The sequence below is a fragment of the Candoia aspera genome, chromosome 9 (assembly GCF_035149785.1).
Source record: "Candoia aspera isolate rCanAsp1 chromosome 9, rCanAsp1.hap2, whole genome shotgun sequence".
Lineage (NCBI taxonomy): Eukaryota > Metazoa > Chordata > Lepidosauria > Squamata > Boidae > Candoia > Candoia aspera.
In genome coordinates, this window is record NC_086161.1 from 18,138,740 (window position 1) to 18,157,513 (window position 18,774).

Here is an 18,774-nt window from a genome sequence, read left to right on the forward strand (position 1 = left end):
CTGACCCCTACGTCAGTCTTTCCAGATTTCCAGCCTACAACTGTCACCATCTTTGAACATTGGCCATGTTCACTAGGGATGATTGGAGCTATAAACCAAAAGATCTGGAAGAATGGGCTCCAAGGACTCTGAAGAAAGAGGTTATTCCTGAAAAATGAAAATTATTCCATCTCAACAAAACACAAATAGAAGAGAAATGGAATAATGATTTACTATGGATAGAAAGGAGAAAATATCTTTGATCAACAGCAATGACTGTCTTAGTCTTTTTCAACACCGCTATTCCAAAATCCTAAGATTGACTTACCTGACCCCCAGAGAACGGTACATTGGTTGGCCAAGGTGGGGCACTTGCCCATGTAGCAGTAACCCTCGTTCTCTTCGCATGGGTGTCCATTCATGCGGAAGCGATCCATGGGACATTGAGGGGATTGGCCAGTGCACAGTTCAGGCAAGTCACAGTCATGCTTTGCTGCCCGGCACACTGCTCCTGCTTTCCTAAGCTGTTGGTGAAAATGAAAAATCCTCCCAGCGATCACTCCTTAGCAGTGAAAACCAAAGAGCCCCAACCATGATTTTCAACCCATTTCAAAACCTCCTCTTCATCTGTCATGAGGATTACCAAGGAAGCCATCCCTGTCGTGCTACAAATTGGCTGCATATCTTAAGACATTGCGTGTAGTGCCTGGAGGTCTCAGTCTATCTTACTTGCTACAAGAAAATGATTGGCATGAAAGGCTCAATTGCTGAAACAGAAGCTCTACCTGTTGTCAGAAATATACTTGCTATAATATGCCATAATATGCCACAATTATAATATTGTCTTCTGCTGGATGTTGATGACTTCAGTAGCAGGGCTGGCCTGACCATGAAGTAGAGGGAGGCAGCTCTCAGTGAAAGTCATGTTGGCTGACATGAAAAAACAGCAAAAAGCTAATTGCTGAATTTCTGCATAATATATTTTTATTTCCTTGCATGGGGAGAAGCATCCATAGAATTTTCTGCCCCATGTGCTGAAAAAGTTTGGCTGCCTTCTGTGGCTCTGCATCTTGACTTGTGATGGGAAGATGGAAATAACATGTTTTGGGCCCCTCTGCTCAAAAAGTTTAGTATGGATTCAATTGGGATCCCACACAGAAGGAATGAGCAACTTGCACCCCTCCCCTTCATGGTCCTCCAACACCTCCAGAATGTGCCACCAAAATAGCTGAATTTAGGGCTTTGGGGAGAGGGGAGAGGAATCAAGGGTGGGAAAGAAATAATTTGTCTTCCAGAGTTCTTCTGCACCTCTTTCCACCCTAAAAGTCTCGGAGAAAATAACAAAGGGCCAAAAATGCGGATCATAGCATCACCAGATGGCCTCTTACAATCTTCCAGAAAGTCAGGAAGCTGAGTTAGGGCACCAGTCTCAAGCATTGCCCACCCTCATTTAAACTGGGTTTCCATCCAAACTCAGTCACAGAAGGATATACATATATTATCTTCACGGAAGTGAACCAACGTGCCAAAGTAATGTATTTTAGACCGAGACAATGCAATGCTGAAATTTTGCTAAAATGTCTTCCATATGGATATGTTCATAAGGGTCAAATAAACTGGAAGAAGGGATGGAAATAAAGTTAAAATGTTTTTGATCACGGTAAGCACCCAAGAGATATTTATTTATTTAAATAAATAAAAAAAGGGGGACTCTGTGTGGTTGATATTACATTTTCATATGGGTAATAAGGAGCAGGGTAAAATCTCTCCTAGTGTTAAAAATAAACAAGCCTTACCTGACAATTCTCACAACACTGCCCATATCCACACTTTGCACCAGATTTCAGTTTACAAGTTGCAGCTTCACAGCACTCATTTTTACATTCCTGAAAACCAAGAATTTTCACACGATTTTATAAGCTTTTCTGCCTGTTCTCTTTTAACTGGTCTATTTTGAAGAGAGAAACTCACAAGGAAAAGGACATTTCTGCAATGTGTTTCATCTTATGGGTTATGCTAGCAAATGAATGTGACTGATACCATACTGAAGGCAGCCTCACTGTTTATTTACAGGGGGATGACAGCATACCTATGTGACACATGCTTATCTTTATATTTCCTGTGCTAAAAAGAATAAAAGAAATAAAAACATCTGCACCTCCTTATGGGACCCTGCATAAGCTACAGCCCATATTCTTCACTTATTCATGAGGGATTTTCTCCTCATGATGTCAGCCCTTTGAGGTAGTCCAGACAAAAAGCACCGACCACCACTACTAACACTACCTTTATTGTAAGGTAACAGTAAGAGAATCTTGCAAGTCTGAAAGTATATCTCTCCCCCCTCACCTTTATGGTCCAAGAAACTGGGGAGGGGGCTGTCCTTTCTGAGATCTTTGCCACATATCCATTGCTTCTGTGGGCTAAGCTGCCTCTTATCTGACCCTTGCCGAGTCTGCTGCTCCCCCTCCTCCTGTCTCTCAAGGGCATTCTCACAGACCATTACATGTGTATTGACACCAATTAACACTATAAGGAGAACAGTTTCCTAAATTACTGTGAGTGGGTAAAATCACTGTTAGAGAGTAATAGCCATTCCCTAGAGCAGAGATTGAAGATTCCAAATTCTGGGAGGAGACAGCTCAAGACAATAGTGGGATAGATGATGTCGTCATGTCAACGAAGTAGGGGTTTTCAATGGGGAAGGAGTGGTAAATCACCCATTTTTAAACATGCTTTGCCTTCCCAAAATAGTCATGAGATATCAGTTCTCCATGCCTCTATGTTTGGCTCCTCAGACCCAGGAATTCCCTGCATAAATGCATGTACATAAAGACACAAACCTATGCCATTCACAAACCAACCTGTTGGGTGCTCATGTCACTTAGAAAGCTGGATGATTTTGCAAGCGTTCCCACTTTTGAGAAATTTCTTGGAACCACCCTTGTTCAGAAGAACATACCTTTGGAGAGCCACAGTCACATTCTTCTCCCTCCTCCACAAAGTCATTCCCACAGACTGGGGTTGCAACAATTTCTTTGCTCAAAGGCTGGTTGATAATGCATTGTGGGGTTCGGTCCATGATATATTTCTCATAATCCTGGACACTACAAGAGCTGAAATGCTGGGGAGTTTTATAGCTGTAAAGATGAACCAATATACAGACCATGACATCATCCATATTTGGAGAAGGAACAGAATTCATTGCAAAAACATATAAGATGGAAGAGGGATGGCTAATGAACAGATACTGTGGTTTTTCTCTAAGGCTAAGAAAGTAGCTAAGAGATCTGTCTGTACTCCTTGATCTTACTCCCAGATTATGCTCCCTCGGTTCTAATTCCACTAGCTTTCTTTTCTTTTCTTCCTTAACAAAATGAATTTGCATTGAGAGCTCCATGTGGTGATGGTTGCTTAAGCAACTTCCTCTTCAGGGAGGGCTGCCTTTCATTTGCATTTTTACTCAGCCTCCATGTGGAAGAGGGAGTCTGGAAATGATAGTGAAGTCGCTGATGGGGTGAAGAAGAGGTGGCAATAATTACATAATAAAAACAATTAAAGGGAGAACAGTGTAATTTTGGCCCTCTTTTTCTTTTCTTCTTTTTGAGGGGTTGTACTCTTTAAAGCATATTAATTTTTTAAGGCAGATGGAGACTTAATGCACTTATTGGGCTTCTTCTGCTGAAAAGGTCGTCATATCAGCTGCTTGGCACTGATTTTTAGATAGTACATCTTTAAGAGGGGCAAATACTATAACATAAGCCCACCCAAGCAGCTTCCTAATGCCAATACAAATCATTAGGAGTAATCACTGGCACTCAGGTTAGAGGGTGAAAGCAAGAACCTAAAGAGGATCTGCTGGTGGCCACTAAGTGGACTTCTTTCATGGTCAAAGTTGCACCAGACCCATTAGGTAGTATTTATTGAGCAAAGTTGTTCTCTAAGCAACTCCTTCTGTGCAAGAAGTGGTTCTGAAATATTCAGAAGTGAGCATGATGAATGGAAAACCTTCAATAAGGACAAGAAAGGCTACATAGCAATCTCAAGAACAAGGCTTCCTGACCTCATTGCTGTTGCATAAAATATGAGGCAACAATTTCCTAGGGCTTCTGCAGAAGAAACCAGAAATTTGTCAACAGGTGGCATGTTTGCTAAGGCTTTTTTAAAAGGCTTACACAAAAGGACATGGGGAGTTTTGCAATAGGACAATTCCTGAGAAGACTTTCTTTTCCTTTGTTTCTTTTCTTGATGAAGTAAAGCAAAACTAAATGTGGATCAGCAACTACTAAATATGTTGCTACCTGTGGATTCCAGCAGACTGCAATATATGGGAGAGAGGGAACATCTCTCCTATGTTGAAAAGGGTGAGGAAGGAAAACCCCTCTGTCAAAGAATTGCAATTTTCAGCTGAAGGCAAGTGCACCCAAAAGATGCTACTTCATCTTTCTCTTCCTGCTGTTGGATGGTTCAGAATTATTTTTTTCTCAACCTGCTTCCCACTTCAGGAAAGCTTTGAATGTCCAACTTGCCTTCTGGTTTTATCCACCACAATTATTAATATTTGGTTCCTTGTGCTGTACTTCCCATGCTACTTCTCCAAAATACTGTGTTTTTGAGGAAGATGATGGCTATTGAATTGTTGAGAGCAGTTCTACATTTTAAAAAAGACACATTTTAATTATACACAGTAAAGTGACACTCATGTCCCTGATCATTTCATTTTTGCAAGCTCTCAGCATACTTGACTTAACAATGAATTGTAACCATTTAAAAATAACTTAATAAAGTCATTAAAAGTTATCCTGAAACCTTTGGAACCCTTACCTGAGCTGTGCAGCCATAATGCATGAGTCAGACCTGCAGGTACAGAAGGTGTTGTCATGATTCATGCCAAAATTATGACCCATCTCATGGGCCATTGTAGCCGCAATAGCAATAGGACTGGTGTTGTGATCCTGAAAAAAAGACACTTTGTTTAGTGTTAGTTGGCCAAGAAACCAAAAGTGAATTCAGTTATTACTAGCACTGGGCTGAAACCTTTGCTCAAACACTTCCGAATGAAAAATCAAAGAGTAAAAAAAAGAGATTAATAATTTGCAGGTGTGGGATCAGTTTATTACAAAAAGCAGTGGCATTTTTGTTCCTTTCTTTGAAGCAACCAAGTTTGGTTGTTCCTTTTAGGAGTTGTAGAGATGGAGGTTTCCTCCACAATTATCTCACTGGAATGCTGTTGCACTACAAAGGTGTCTTCCTATTCCTTTTCTGTGTTAAAAAATGAGATCTGAGTAGAAAACTAGCCTCAGAGGAATTGGAAGTCTTTCTCCAGAGTCTGCTAGTTTTCTATATGCAATGAGTTTTGTTACTGTCGGTTCGTTTTTAACATGGAGAAGCGCTAAGAAAGTGTATTGTTTATCCGAAGCTGGAACCTGGAGATGTCAGATTTGTAAGTAAATACGTATGAAACTGATGTGGATAAAAAATAAGAAGAGTCTTTTTTTTTTGTAATAACGTTATTCCTGTATATAAGTTTTCATTGCCTACAAACAGGTAACAGGTATCCTTTCCACCAACCTGAACAACTCCCAGGGAATGGCTGGGATTGCACATGGTTGCCACATAAGCCAATCCTACGGTTGGTCCGCTGAAGTCAATACCCCTATAAGAAAGAAAGGTGATAAAGGGGGGGGTGATAAAATCTCTAGAAGGTGGGAGTCCAATCTGTGGCCCTTGGGCATAGGCAACCCCCCATGGCTTTTGCAAAGCCCCTACTCCCGTCCTCAGTGCCTGCCAGTTTTCTGGAAGTTAGAATTCAGTTTAGGCTGTACTCACACAAGCCATCTAACCATTTCTGTTAAACACATCCAGGACACATTTGCACTATACACCAAGCTTAGCTGATAACCTTGGTTAGGTTGGGGAGGGAGGGTTAGCATGTGGTACAAATCCAGCCCTTTAGGTTCATTTACATTCAATGTATTGTGAAAACCCCAAATGCAGGTTTCTTTAATAATCTGGTTTCTTCTATCAATTTAGCTGTCATATTATTGGCCAATATATTGTAGATATAAGCCAACATGCCAATTTCCTGCTCATGAGACTACATGACAATATAAAGACTGAACTCACGCAGCATCTTTAACCAGCATATTAAGATCTAGCAGATGCATTCATGCAACTTGCTAAGCAGAAGTGTTACCCAAGATTAGATATTTTATTATTTTAAAGGTCATTTTGTCACTGGTAAATATTAAATATGGGAAGACTACCAGGGACTGTTTTATACTAGCATCTCAGGACATCATTCAGAGGATGCCAAAAAAACATTTTTGTAACTTTCAAAGCCGAAATGCCCAATCAGAGGCCTCTGGGCCACAGTAAGCTCCTTCTGTCTTCTAATGTCTTGACATCCAGAAGCACTTTAAGGTTGTCACCAAAACAGAATGTTGAATGTGATAGAAGAGGACAATTAGGAAATTCATGGCAGGGTGATGATTTGAGTTTCAATTTTAAATCCAGGTGAAATGAAATCAAGCTGAGTTTTTGAGCTGCAATTATTCATGCCTCTCTCAAAACTAGCTTTCAGCTTAGAAAAATGGGTTAGCTTTGAAAAATTGTGCACACATGGTTTAAAGCCTGCAGCATAGAGCGAAAGTTCTGTGCCAGCACTAAACATTCCCATATTGCTCCACTCCCGGCCACCCCCGTTCCCTTTCCCCGCAGTGAGACCTACGTGAGCAATTGAGCATTATCATTCCTTTTGCGCTTCAGCAGATATGATTGCCTCCATGCTGAAAAGCGATCCAAAGTGATGCCGGCTGATGAATTGACGACAATCTTATCTTCGTCGGACCAAATTTCTAGGCCAATCAATGCTACGTGAATATTCAAAGCTTTGTAAACCTGTGGGGGGGACAAGGCATCCATCAGAAACTTAACACAAGTAAACCTTGAGAAACATTTCAAGACTAAAAGGCAGCTGACATTGGCCTCCCCATGCAGGTGAAATGGAATATTTTGGGGGAATAATAATAATTTATAGAGCAGGAGAACTAAAATCATAAAGAAGAACCAAGTGATTATTCTCTTTATTCAAGAGAGAGGAGAGGAGGAGGACTGGAGGGAGATTTGACCCATGGATGCTCTGGTCGCCTCCCTGATTTTAACTGGTTATCTGCTGTGAAGATGGTAAACAAAGGTAATGGGAGGGAAGCAGTACCAGATGAGTGGATTAAACTTCCTCCTAAGTGCCACAATCCAACTCAAACGGGATTCCTCTCTCTGGCTTTCTTTTCAGGAACCATGTTCACTATTCAGTTCAGTTGGGGTTAGGATTATTGTGTCCATTTCTTTCTAACCTCCAAGTTCAGCACATTAACCGCAGCCCTGAAGGAATCCAGCTACAGAGATGGATCACTGATTGAATTCATGCAACAGTTTTGGCCTTACGTCCTTCCAACACAGTGGCTATATTCACATAACTTGCTTATTAACTGGGTTACTGAAGTAGCCCATTTTCTGGGATTGCCTTACACACTGGACCACAAGCTTACCAGATGACCTAGGTTCACTGCACTCGAAGCCACAAAAGTTAGCATGCTTGTGGAAGTGCATCTCTTAGGTCTCTCTACCTGGTTAGGTTTTTTGTGTGAACACAGCCAGGGAAAAACTGGAGGGTGGTGGTGGTGGTGGTGGTAGTTTCTTAAATCGAGAAAGTGAAATAATCTTTGCCATGTCCTCTTACCGCATTTATATAGTTGACTATTTCAAATACTCTTGTCTTTACACCAGTAATGTTGCGGCTGTACTTCCTGAACTACAGAAAAGACAAAAATGTTAAGAAGAGACCATAATTTGGGGATGAAGGGGTTGAAGGAGAGAGGGAAAGGACATGTTGGGGAAAGGAAGAGACCTGAAAATCAGTGAAGCTGCTGAAACAGGAACAAGAAAGCATTTTATATCCAAGCACTCATATCGATTCTTTTGTGCTGATTTTTTACCTACATTTTTGCTGTTAATATATTAACATTATTAACTTTTCAGGACCACACATGGGCTTTCCTCCTTGTTGGAGAAAATTTTGGTCAGCCTATTTAAAAGCTTTCCTTAACTGGATGCTATATTTCCTTGTTCAGAGAAGTGTGAGAGAACCACTCTTTACTTCACATCATTCATTTCATGTGCTTTCAGCCAGTGAGAACAATGGGATAAAATAAATTTAGATGTACACTGAGGGTGTCAGCCCTGTGAGGTAGTCCAGACAAGAAGCACACCCCAGAAGTACCAGCCCTAACTTTATTATAAGGTTACATTAATAGAATCTGGCAAGTCTGAAAGTACATCTCTCCCCCCTCGTCTTTACAGCCCAAGGAACTAGGGAGGGCCCCTTCTGAGACGTCTGCCATGCCCCCATGCCTTCTGTGGACTCAACTGCCCCTTGTCTGACCCTTGTCTGGTCTGCGGCTCTTCTTCCTGTCTCCCACGGTCATTCCTCACAATATCACATATGGCAACAACGTTTTTATAACTTATCTTTTAAGTCAACTTTCTCCAGCTCAATGCAATAACTCTGTGCATTTTGATGAAAAAACACTGAATTAACAACATTTCATTTTTCATTTTCCCATGGAAAGTGGTTTTACAGCAGAATAAGAAGCGTCCATCTTTGCAGTAAATAACTTTATATGGAAATAGAATACCACTCTAGCCAAACTGCTGAGGAGGAAGAAACTGAATTTAAATGACATCAGCCTGAGACCAATTTCTCTGAAAAGAATTTGCATAAGATGTTCCCTTTTGCAATAGAAGCTCAAACTGGTATCTGGGAGATATCTTAATTCATGGTCTCCTTTTGAGCTCATGAACATAGTTTTATTTTGCTGGAAAAAAATTCAGAGAAGCCCCAGGAGTTATTTTTCTACAAATGCTGCATTGCTGCAAATGAGTCTGGCTAAGTCAAATGTGGATCTTACTTGTCTGTTACCCATAGGCTAGCATATATTAGAGCTTGTGGTGGGGGAGAAATGTATTTAAGTTGGATTGGAATATGAAAATTATAGTATGTAATGTTGACCTCTTGAACCAATTTATTAACTGAAATTCAGTTATAAGTTGAAATGCATATATGAACACGAACACACACACACACACACACACATGGAGGAAATCAATTTCAAATGCATATATTCATAAAAATAGGATTAAAATGTTTTCTGTTAGGGAAACCTATTTGCAAAAATGGTATCAAGCCAAAATATAAACCAAAAATGTATGTTGGAAGGCATGGATGCCAAGGTATGTATTTATATTTCAATGAAATTAAAAAGAAAAAAGAAGAGAGGAAAAGAAAGTTGCATGTTCAGCAAACTGAATTTAACAGTTCTGAAATCAAAGAGAAAATAAGGGAAATCAAAGCATACAGATTTGTCCACCCACCCGCTAATTAATTCAAAATTATCCTCATGCATTTTGCTTTGGATTTTGGAATGCTTGATGGCCCAGGTAGAAAAGGTTTGTGATGACTCTCCTTTGCTCTTTTCTCTATATCAACATTTCATATACTGTTCTCCATGGTACCTAACTTCAACTTCCTGATCTTGGCATTTCTGGGTAAAGTATTATTAATATAATTTAGACAGAGCCCAGGAAGAACTAATGTGCACATCAGAGAATAGTTAAATTTCATATGTCTCTTAAGATTGCAAACGTTGGGTCAAATAACATTACCAAAGTACATTATAAAGCACATTTTAAGATAAAATCCAGTTACAATGTCATATTTGGTAATGTCTTCAAAACTGCCCACATTAAAGAAAGACAGGAACAAAATTTTGTGCTCAATTCAGAAAGAAAATGGAATGATATCCATTTGATACTTACCACTGTGTGGTCTACAGCTATGTAAAGTTCAACATACTTTTTGGCCCTCAAGTATTCCTGTTTCTAAACAGAACAATAAACAGATTGTTTAGACATGTTGCTCCCCGCAGCCAACAGGAATGTTGGGTCATCAGATAATCAAAAAATGGCTTATTTTACTCTCTGGTCAAAGGACATGAACTTTCAGAAATACTGGCTCTTTGAAGAAGGCATTTATAAGGAGAGAACTTGTTAAAACTTTAGCACTTAGAGAATGTGCTGAGAAATTTCTCAGGAAGAAGTACATTATGAAATGAATTGTCAGGCAGAAACAAAAGTGGTCATCTTTAAAAAAGGTTTGTCATGACATGAATCACTTACTTTGTATATATTATTATGTGGCACTTGTTTCCAACTGCACCCATTTTGAAAATTTTATGATGCCTATTTTTTTTTTATCCTTTCAATTGTGTCCAATTCACGGAGACTGCCTAGACAAGTCCCTGCAGTTTTCTTGGCAAGGTTTTTCAGACGTTGTTTGCCAGGATAGACTGGGGATAAACAATCTCAATTTGCCAGAAATACTGAAGCCAAAAATCAGGTCAGTAGGCGAGCAGCAGATTTTATCATCATTTTTGGTATCTGCATTTGCATTTTGATATTTGCTCTGTCACAACAGTTATTATTCCATGTATATCATATTTTAACAGAAGAACTTGGGCTGTTGAATGTCTGGATATGTTTTAGCCAGTTCCAACCTTGGTCACCAAGTGGAAGGAAGGAACGTTGTCTAGGATTCTGGATGCATTGTTTTGTCTTCAACATTTTCTACCTCCAGTAGAGGAGGAAAACATTAGGAGTATGAGAATCATCTGTGACCAGGTTCAGTTTGTCAGTTTTGATTCAAATCATTGCTTCAATCCAATTTGATGATTCAAATCGAATTGGAAAATTGAGTCAAGATTATGTAATGCTCTATTAGACATCTGAAAGCACTCTGATTCGGTATTTCAGAACAGTTTCTCCCCCATCCCATGTCTCCTACACCTGCATAAAAGAGGCATCTGATCTGATAATTTGATTAAACTTTCTAAACCGATGCAGAAAGTTGAGATGATTTGGAGATTCAGTTGAAACAGTTTTGACCCAAATCCCCAAACTAAGCTTTGCATGGCCATAGAAAATACTATATACCTGGGTCATGTATTTATTGCTCATCTGCTTTCCCTATTCTCTTGGACAGCGTGGCCTGAACAGAATTTTAGAAATCAAGTTTCCTCTCCTGTGAATTCTTTCTAAGCACTCCTAGAGGATTTCTTTTTAACTTTACAATTTAGAAACAAGTAAATTGACCCCTGTTCTCAAACCATGTTAGATACTTGGGGTTCTAATGCCAGACTTACTTCAGCACTTGTGCTCATCCGAGAGGTCTTTTTGATGGGGTCAGCTGATTCCCAAGTTGTGTTGGTTACCCCACAGATTTTGGGGGTCTCATCCTCTTTTTCTAGACTCTCATACTTGAAGACTGCATGGGCTTCACTGTCTGAGAGCTTCAAGGGTTCAATAAGGTACTTCTCACCATGACTCTTGAAATACCCTCTGTAAAACAATTGTAGACTCTTTTTGAATAGGGGGATCAGAGGTGGATAACCAGTTTTCACCAACCAAGCCAACATCTCCTGTCTTTTTGAATCCCTCTTTAAAACTCACTGAGACTTTATTTTCCTTCCCCAGCATTCCTATCATTTTCTCCTGCTTCTCAATGGTACAGCTATGATCAGCACAACACAAGATATTGCATAGTCTCAATACAAGCATGAAATATCTGCACAATACCTGTATGGAGAGAGTTTGGCATGGAATCCAATACTCTATAACTCCTAGGGTGGTTTTTGGAAAAAATAGGGGAAGTTTCTAGCTCTGGAAGTGTAAGATTTAAGCTTTTTGAAAGATTCAGTCAGTTTTTGTGTGAGCCTTTATTCCCAGGGGTGAAATACTGTATGTGTTATTACCCACATATTTCCCTCCTGTACACCTTCTAGCAAGGTGCCCGGTCTGCAAACTTCTACTTATCTTCTTTCCCTGTAAGATCACCTCCTATATATAAAGGGGACAGGGGCTTGGAAGCTACTTTAGACAGAACTGATTTAGCTCCATATTGTCTCTACTGGCTGGCGGCAGCTCTTCTTGGTATCCAACCAAAGTCATTCTTAACTCTGCAGATGTCTAGGATCAAAGCCCACTAATCTGCGTGAGAAACATATATTCTACTGTTTAACTATGACAACCTCAAGAGCAATAATAATTGTAATATTTTCATTCTTCATAAAATAAATAAAAGGAAAGACACTCTCTTACTTCAAACCATGGCATGCACTGATGCTTGCAGTCGAGTCCGTATCATTCTGGATGTGGCCATCATAATAGCAGTGATCCTGTATGGAGGCAAGAGGACTACACTGAGTAAAGCTAGTTTGGAGTGTGATTTGCTGTGCAGCAGTACAGTTCCAGTGTGTTCCACAACATAAATGAAGTAACGAGGAGGACAGGAACCAGTCCAGAATATTTAGATCCAGGAGGACAGAAAAACTCTCTAGTATTGATTGTTCCAAAATGGATCAACAGCAGTCTCCATAAAAGCAAGTGGCACTGCAAAACTGTGCTCCCAAATTATTGAACTTTTCAGTGGAGCGTACATGGGAGAACTTTGTGGCACATAACCTGAACCCAGGGGTATCCATAGGGTATTGTCAAAAAGGTCAAGATGGTGGCACCATTACGATGCAACAAGAAACAGGCAGAGTTTGACTGCACCTTTGTGGTTGCCATCTTCATTTTTTTTTTTTTTACCATACTCTCTGGATAGCCCTGCCTGAATGTAACCACATTCTAAACCACCATTCTTATTGGTGCTGCATGTTCAACAAACCATCAAATTGTTTCCATGGAAGATGTACACTCTCATTCTGTCCTACTACTACTGCAGAACTAGGGGATATGTGATCCTCCAGATTTCATGAACTCTGATGCCATCATTCCTAGATGGGGAAATGTTTTTCTGGGCTGAGGCCGTAACAAAAATCTCAAAAATGTTCCTGCAGACAGATATTCTGGAGAAAAAATAGTTGAGCCCTAATTTTCAAGATACCTTTACATTTACTAATGAGGAGGTGCTGACACGTACGTGGCTATGTAAATTATATGGAGATTTGAGAGAGAAAGAGGGGGGGGGAGGGACAGAGGAGAAACTAAAGGGAAATCAAATTAAGGCTTCAGTCCTATGGTCCTTAATGCACAATCTGGTGCACCAGTGTGGCACTTTCAGATCTTCCAAATTTGCCATCAAACACCTCACTTTCCCTGTTCAACCACTTTCCCCTTAACAATAGTCAAAGAACTTCTCCCAGCTGCTCTTTCCTATGATCTGACTCAACAGCAGTTTTGATATTTTTAGTGTCTGTATATGCTGGTGAAATCATCTGCTGACCTTGTGTTGTGGACAGTGGGTAAAAATAAAGAGCAGAGTCTGAAGACTTCTTGCTCAATTGACAGAGAGACTAAAATAAGCTACCACCTGGATTTTCCAGCATGGCTGTATTACCTGATTCATAGATTGTGTTGGTCAGAATTCTGTGCTTCTCTTCCTTGATCAGGCTTTTGTTGGCAGGGTGGGAGGATGCTAAAATATTTTTCTTTTCACTTTGTTGGGAGATGCTATAAAAACTTTGCCCATAAATCAGAATTATTCTATTCCAATGAGCAAGACAGGACCATTGAAGTCTTTACTTAGGAATGCTCTATGTATGTTCCACATGTAAGTAATACACATTGGGAAACAGCATTATGTCCAAGTGCTTCTCCACACTTCCAGCTTCCCATTTCCTCCTACACAAAACCACTGTCTGCTTGCAATGTTTTGCAAGAGACAAAGCAGTTACTCACCAGACTCTACCATGTGAACAACAGAGAAGAGTTTTTCTGGATCAGGGAAAGATCAGCATAACACCAGCAATCTGCTCTTAGCTATGGCCTACAAATGCTTTCAGAAAGCCCATAAATGGAACTGAAGACACCCTCCACCAGCAGTGCATCAGCTGTTCAATGATAAGTTATTATGGATCATGAAGGATCTAACTTGCCTTACGTTACAAGTAACTGACTGTCAGCCCTACCAGGTAGAACAAATCAAGAAATCAACTCCAATGGAAGGCTAAAACTACTTTGACTGAGATTGGTCTAGAATCTCTAATAACAGAATCTTGAAAGTCAGATTATGCTGTAGCTCCTCCTCCTTCGTATACCCCAGTGAATTAGGAAAGCATCTGCTTGAGCTGCTTCCAAACGTTATCTAGTTGTTCTGGACTTAAAAAATGCTTCAACCCCATTTGCCTAGGTAATAGTTCCTGCATGTTTTTATCAAGGTCATTGTCTTTGCTCTCTACACCAACAGAATATCATTAACCTGAACGATCCCCTTTTAGAGCTATTTACACCCATCTCTGCATCCTGTGGCTAAAAATCCCATCAATAAATTATGTTTTATGTGGAGTTAATCTATTGCCAGTTAATTCCACCAATGACCCCAAAGTGTCTTCAAAATCAGAAACTTCATCCACCATTCCTGGCTAGCTGCTGGAACTTCAATGCTTCTGCCAGATCCACTTGCTCTGGAATATCATTTGGAAGTTGATAATTAACTAAGATGTACTATTTTAAAACTTCCTGCTTTTTCAGCTGCCAAGAATCTCAAGAACAGGCGACATACAAATAATAATCAATAAAATATAAATAAGCTTGGCATTGTTCAAAGCATGGTTACTGATGTAATCGAGCATTGACACGAGGAGTCTAAAAACTCTCCAAACTTACAGCCATTCAGAATCCCATCATAGCTGAATTGATGGGGCACCCACAGAATTATATTATATGAGATTTTTAAAACTAAACTTCAATGTTTAGGACCCAAAATAGGTGTTTGCTCATTTTAACTTAAATGAGTTTCTTTAGCTTGTGTTGTAGCACCAATATGTTTTTGCTTCATATCCTGCTGCACAATTAACAGTCTTGTAAAATTAATTGGCTTTTGCCATTTGCTTCTAAAGTTCTCTGGAATTCTTAAAGAGAACTGCCTTGTGTGAAACAGATATCACCACATAGAAGGGTTAAAAATAGAAAGCTCTTTGGATATGTTGAAAAGGAATTTGGGGTGATCTCCTACAGAACAGAAGCTTAAAAAAGAAAGAGGAACATGACACAGTTTCTGTCTTTAATTAAATTACTGATTTTTGCAGACCAAAGGAAATAATCTGGAATTGTCTGCAAAGCAATCACTCCATCACATTGTTTTAGTTAACATGGCCATATTTGTATTATGACTTACTGTCTTTTTCTGTAGAAAAGCAGTGAGCATGCTGGCTGGGGAATTCTGGGAGTTGAAGTCCACACCTCTTAAAGTTGCCAAGGTTGAAAAAGACTGCTCTAAGGGAATTCACTGACTCCCTAAGCAGGCCAGATATTTCTTTTATGAGCATAGATGTGTTCCAGACAATCAGTTTATGTAAATTATTAAGAATTGATAAAGGGGGCAAAATGTTGTGGTGGCCCTAAGTCTGTGTATATTAGTTTAAACTGAGCCTTATGAAGGTGATTTACTTTGAGTTGGTCCAGATGTGGAAAGTCTAAGACAGTTAGCTAATGCGGCATAGCAATTATGGTTTTGAACTGGGACCAAGGAAATCTATGTTCAAGTCAATCCTAAGCTATGGAAGCAGACTGATGACTACCTGTCTATCCCACTGACCTCATGAGGTTGTAGGAAACAAATGGAGAAAGAAGGCTATGAGCAAGAAGAATGTTTTTTTAAAAAAATCTATGCAGCTATAAAGCTACCGTATTTCTATAAAATAAACAAATTCCATAGACTTGTTTATTAGGAACAGGAAAACTTTTTGAGGCCAAGATCATGCCTCCCTTTATGCTTTTTAAAAATTTCCAAGAGTCTCAGAGATTTGGTGGTAACTTGGAGGGAGATACATAGAAATTCATGGAGTGGAATTTTCAGCTCCAATCTCCATTGGAGCTGAATATTGGGAGGATTCAACATGAAATAGTTTGGGTGTTTAATGCCCTTATTTTATTCCCTAGAACTTTTTAAAAGAAAAAAAAATGCAGAAAACAACTCCTCTGCTTGTTTCAGTGGTAGCCCAGAACTAAACATGTACATGCAGCTACAAAATGGATAATCGGATGGTTTTGGAAAAGGCCAGGGTCTGCTAAAAGAAAGAAGAACAAATTGAACATATCGAAACTGCTGCCTGGGGTTTATGGACAGGGGATGGTTTACCTTGGATGCAGTGGAGTGCATTATAAATGACTAAGATACACCAAGACAGGAGTGGTAGCTGCCATGAGGGCCAAAGATGCAGGGACTTTCACCCAAATCAGGTCCTCATCTCTTGCAGGACCAACACAAGCCGTAGAGGAACCTAGGCACTGACCTAGTGTGGCATAATAGATGATGACAGGGTGGAAGGCAGAAGCAGGTTGTGAGAAAACATGGTAGCCAGCCTCAGTGCATTCTGATTAGGGTGCCCTCTAAGTGGCACCAAAGCAATACAGGAAATTCTAACTCACTGCTGCCATCCTAGTGCTCATCTACATTTTTCAGCTCAGGACTTGTAACCCTAGTACTGACACAATAGGTGGGGGCTATTCCACATTCATAAGAGCCTCCCATGCTGCTGACACTGCTACTATTTCTCCCCAAGCACAGCTTATATGTGCAAGTCCTGGACTCTTTAACTGATTAGTAATGTTGAGGTGGGGAGGCATCTGTAAGGTTTGCCTTGGGGTGCAGAGGGCAAAACCTATGCCCAGTGATAAGTTTCCAAGCTTTGATCTCTGGGCAAGCACACAGCCACCCAGTCCTGAAAAAGGTTAAATGTTCTCCCACAGAAATTGAAATTAAGGTGTACCAAAACCAGTGCTGATTGTAAGTGAGATACGGGTCTGCAAACGCTTGTCCTCAAATAGAACTGAGATTGAACTGTTCTGAATCTATGGAAGGAAGTGAATGTCTATAACAGAGAGAAATATCACATGCAGTACACAAATGCCAAAAGACATTGAATTTCAAACAAATGTGTTTTACAGATAATAACTCTTGACTACTTGGAAGAATGCGGTGGTGCTGTGGGTTAAACCGCTGAGCTGCCAATCGGAAGGTTGGCGGTTCGAAACCGCGCGGCAGGGTGAGCTCCCATTGCTAGTCCCAGCTCCTGCTCACCTAGCAGTTTGAAAACATGCAAATGTGAGTAGATCAATAGGTACCGCTTCGGCGGGAAGGTAACGGCGTTCCATGTCGTCATGCTGGCCACATGACCCGGAAGTGTCTACGGACAACGCCGGCTCTAAGGCTTAGAAACGGAGATGAGCACCGCCCCCTAGAGTCGGACACGACTGGACTTTACGTCAAGGGAAACCTTTACCTTTACCTACTTGGAAGAACAGAATATCACTGCAGGGGGAGTGCCATTGAGGGCAAAAGCTAAGATTTTCTGGGAAAGGGCAGATCAACAAAGGAATATAAAATGTTCTCTTCAAGTTACAAGGCCTTTTCTCCACCAAACCTGTCTTCCTGGAGGTCAACCCTAGTGCCGCACCAGAGGGTTTACAGAACAAACTTTCAGACCTGCTGATTGTCCTATGTTCTGAAATGTTTTCATAATGTAGGGAAATTTCCACATTTACTTATGATATCAATGAGATGATCGTTTCCTTGAGCCCACACAATGCAAGCTTTCAGAAACATACACCAGAGATATGATTATGCAACACTAACACTATGCTAAAGATGCCCATTTAACCTGGGAGACTCCAAGCGGTGTAGAATTTCTAGCATCTCATCTGTCATTCTTGTAATAAATCAATATAAGACACTTCATAAATTTGCAGACCTTCTTGTTTGAGTAGCCTGGTCTGGTGCATGCATATCTGGAATATTCTGCACAAAGATTCTTCTCCATTTATTTCATAAAAGTAAGATGCTCTGGGTATTACCTCAGTCTGAGGGCTTGTTGTAATTTCTCTGCCATCAGGGGAATAATGGGTCTCACTGTAATCACGGGAAAAAAGTCCTCTGGAAAGAACACAAGGAAGACATTGTCTAAGCCAGGAATTAAGGAGGAACAGAGATAATTACATAATAAGTCTACAACTACCGTATAATGACATTGTAAGGATGACATTTAAGGATATCAAAGGAGAGGAGCAGCTATTTCAATCTCATCCTGGTACCTGTTTAATAGGAGTGCAGAGCAGCCTGGATTTGCCCCAGCAAAGAGCTTTGCTGTACCTCCATTGTCCACTGCACTGCGCTCTGGGTTTGTTTCTGCGCTGCAGTCTGATCCCTGGCTTCTTGCTAATCCTGACAAGGTGTCCATTGAGCACGACCTCGCTTGGGTTAAGGGACGTTTATATGTACCTGACTCTCAACGTCCTGCTATACTGGCTCGTTCTCATGACAGTAAGCAGGCTGGTCACTTTGGGTTTCTGAAGTCCCTCCATTTGATCCGGAAGCAATTCTGGTGGCCCACCCTCCGTAAGGATGTCAAAGCCTATGTGGCTTCTTGTCCTGTCTGTGCTATGTCCAAGTGTGCTGTTGGTAAACCACAGGGACTGCTACAGCCGGTGGCTGACCCTGCACACCCTTGGAATGTAATTTCCATGGATTTTATTGTGGACCTACCCCCCAGTCAAAAGAAAACTGTCATTTGGGTGGTCAAGGACTACTTTTCTAAGCAAGCTCATTTTGTGCCCTGCGCTTCCATTCCCTCAGCGCAGCAGCTGGCTAAACTTTTTTTGGTACACGTGTACCGTCCGCACGGATGCCCCTCTTGTTTGGTGACTGATAGGGGCACACAATTTACCTCGAAGTTTTGG

General features: G+C 40.6%; 1 protein-coding gene across 2 annotated transcripts in view; it reads right to left on the reverse strand.

Moving 5' to 3' along the window:
* LOC134502532 (zinc metalloproteinase-disintegrin-like NaMP) overlaps positions 1-18,774 on the reverse strand; it is a 44,869-nt gene that overhangs the window by 14,080 nt on the left and 12,015 nt on the right. For both annotated transcript variants that reach the window (XM_063310905.1, XM_063310904.1), the window contains exons 4-14: positions 17,893-17,971; positions 12,193-12,269; positions 11,238-11,433; positions 9,856-9,918; positions 7,721-7,792; positions 6,710-6,879; positions 5,551-5,635; positions 4,804-4,934; positions 2,942-3,119; positions 1,776-1,865; positions 308-503 (exon numbers count right to left, since the gene is read on the reverse strand). In XM_063310905.1, the coding sequence (XP_063166975.1) occupies positions 308-503; positions 1,776-1,865; positions 2,942-3,119; positions 4,804-4,934; positions 5,551-5,635; positions 6,710-6,879; positions 7,721-7,792; positions 9,856-9,918; positions 11,238-11,433; positions 12,193-12,269; positions 17,893-17,971 (1,337 nt within the window). The remainder of the gene's footprint in view (positions 1-307; positions 504-1,775; positions 1,866-2,941; positions 3,120-4,803; positions 4,935-5,550; positions 5,636-6,709; positions 6,880-7,720; positions 7,793-9,855; positions 9,919-11,237; positions 11,434-12,192; positions 12,270-17,892; positions 17,972-18,774) is intronic.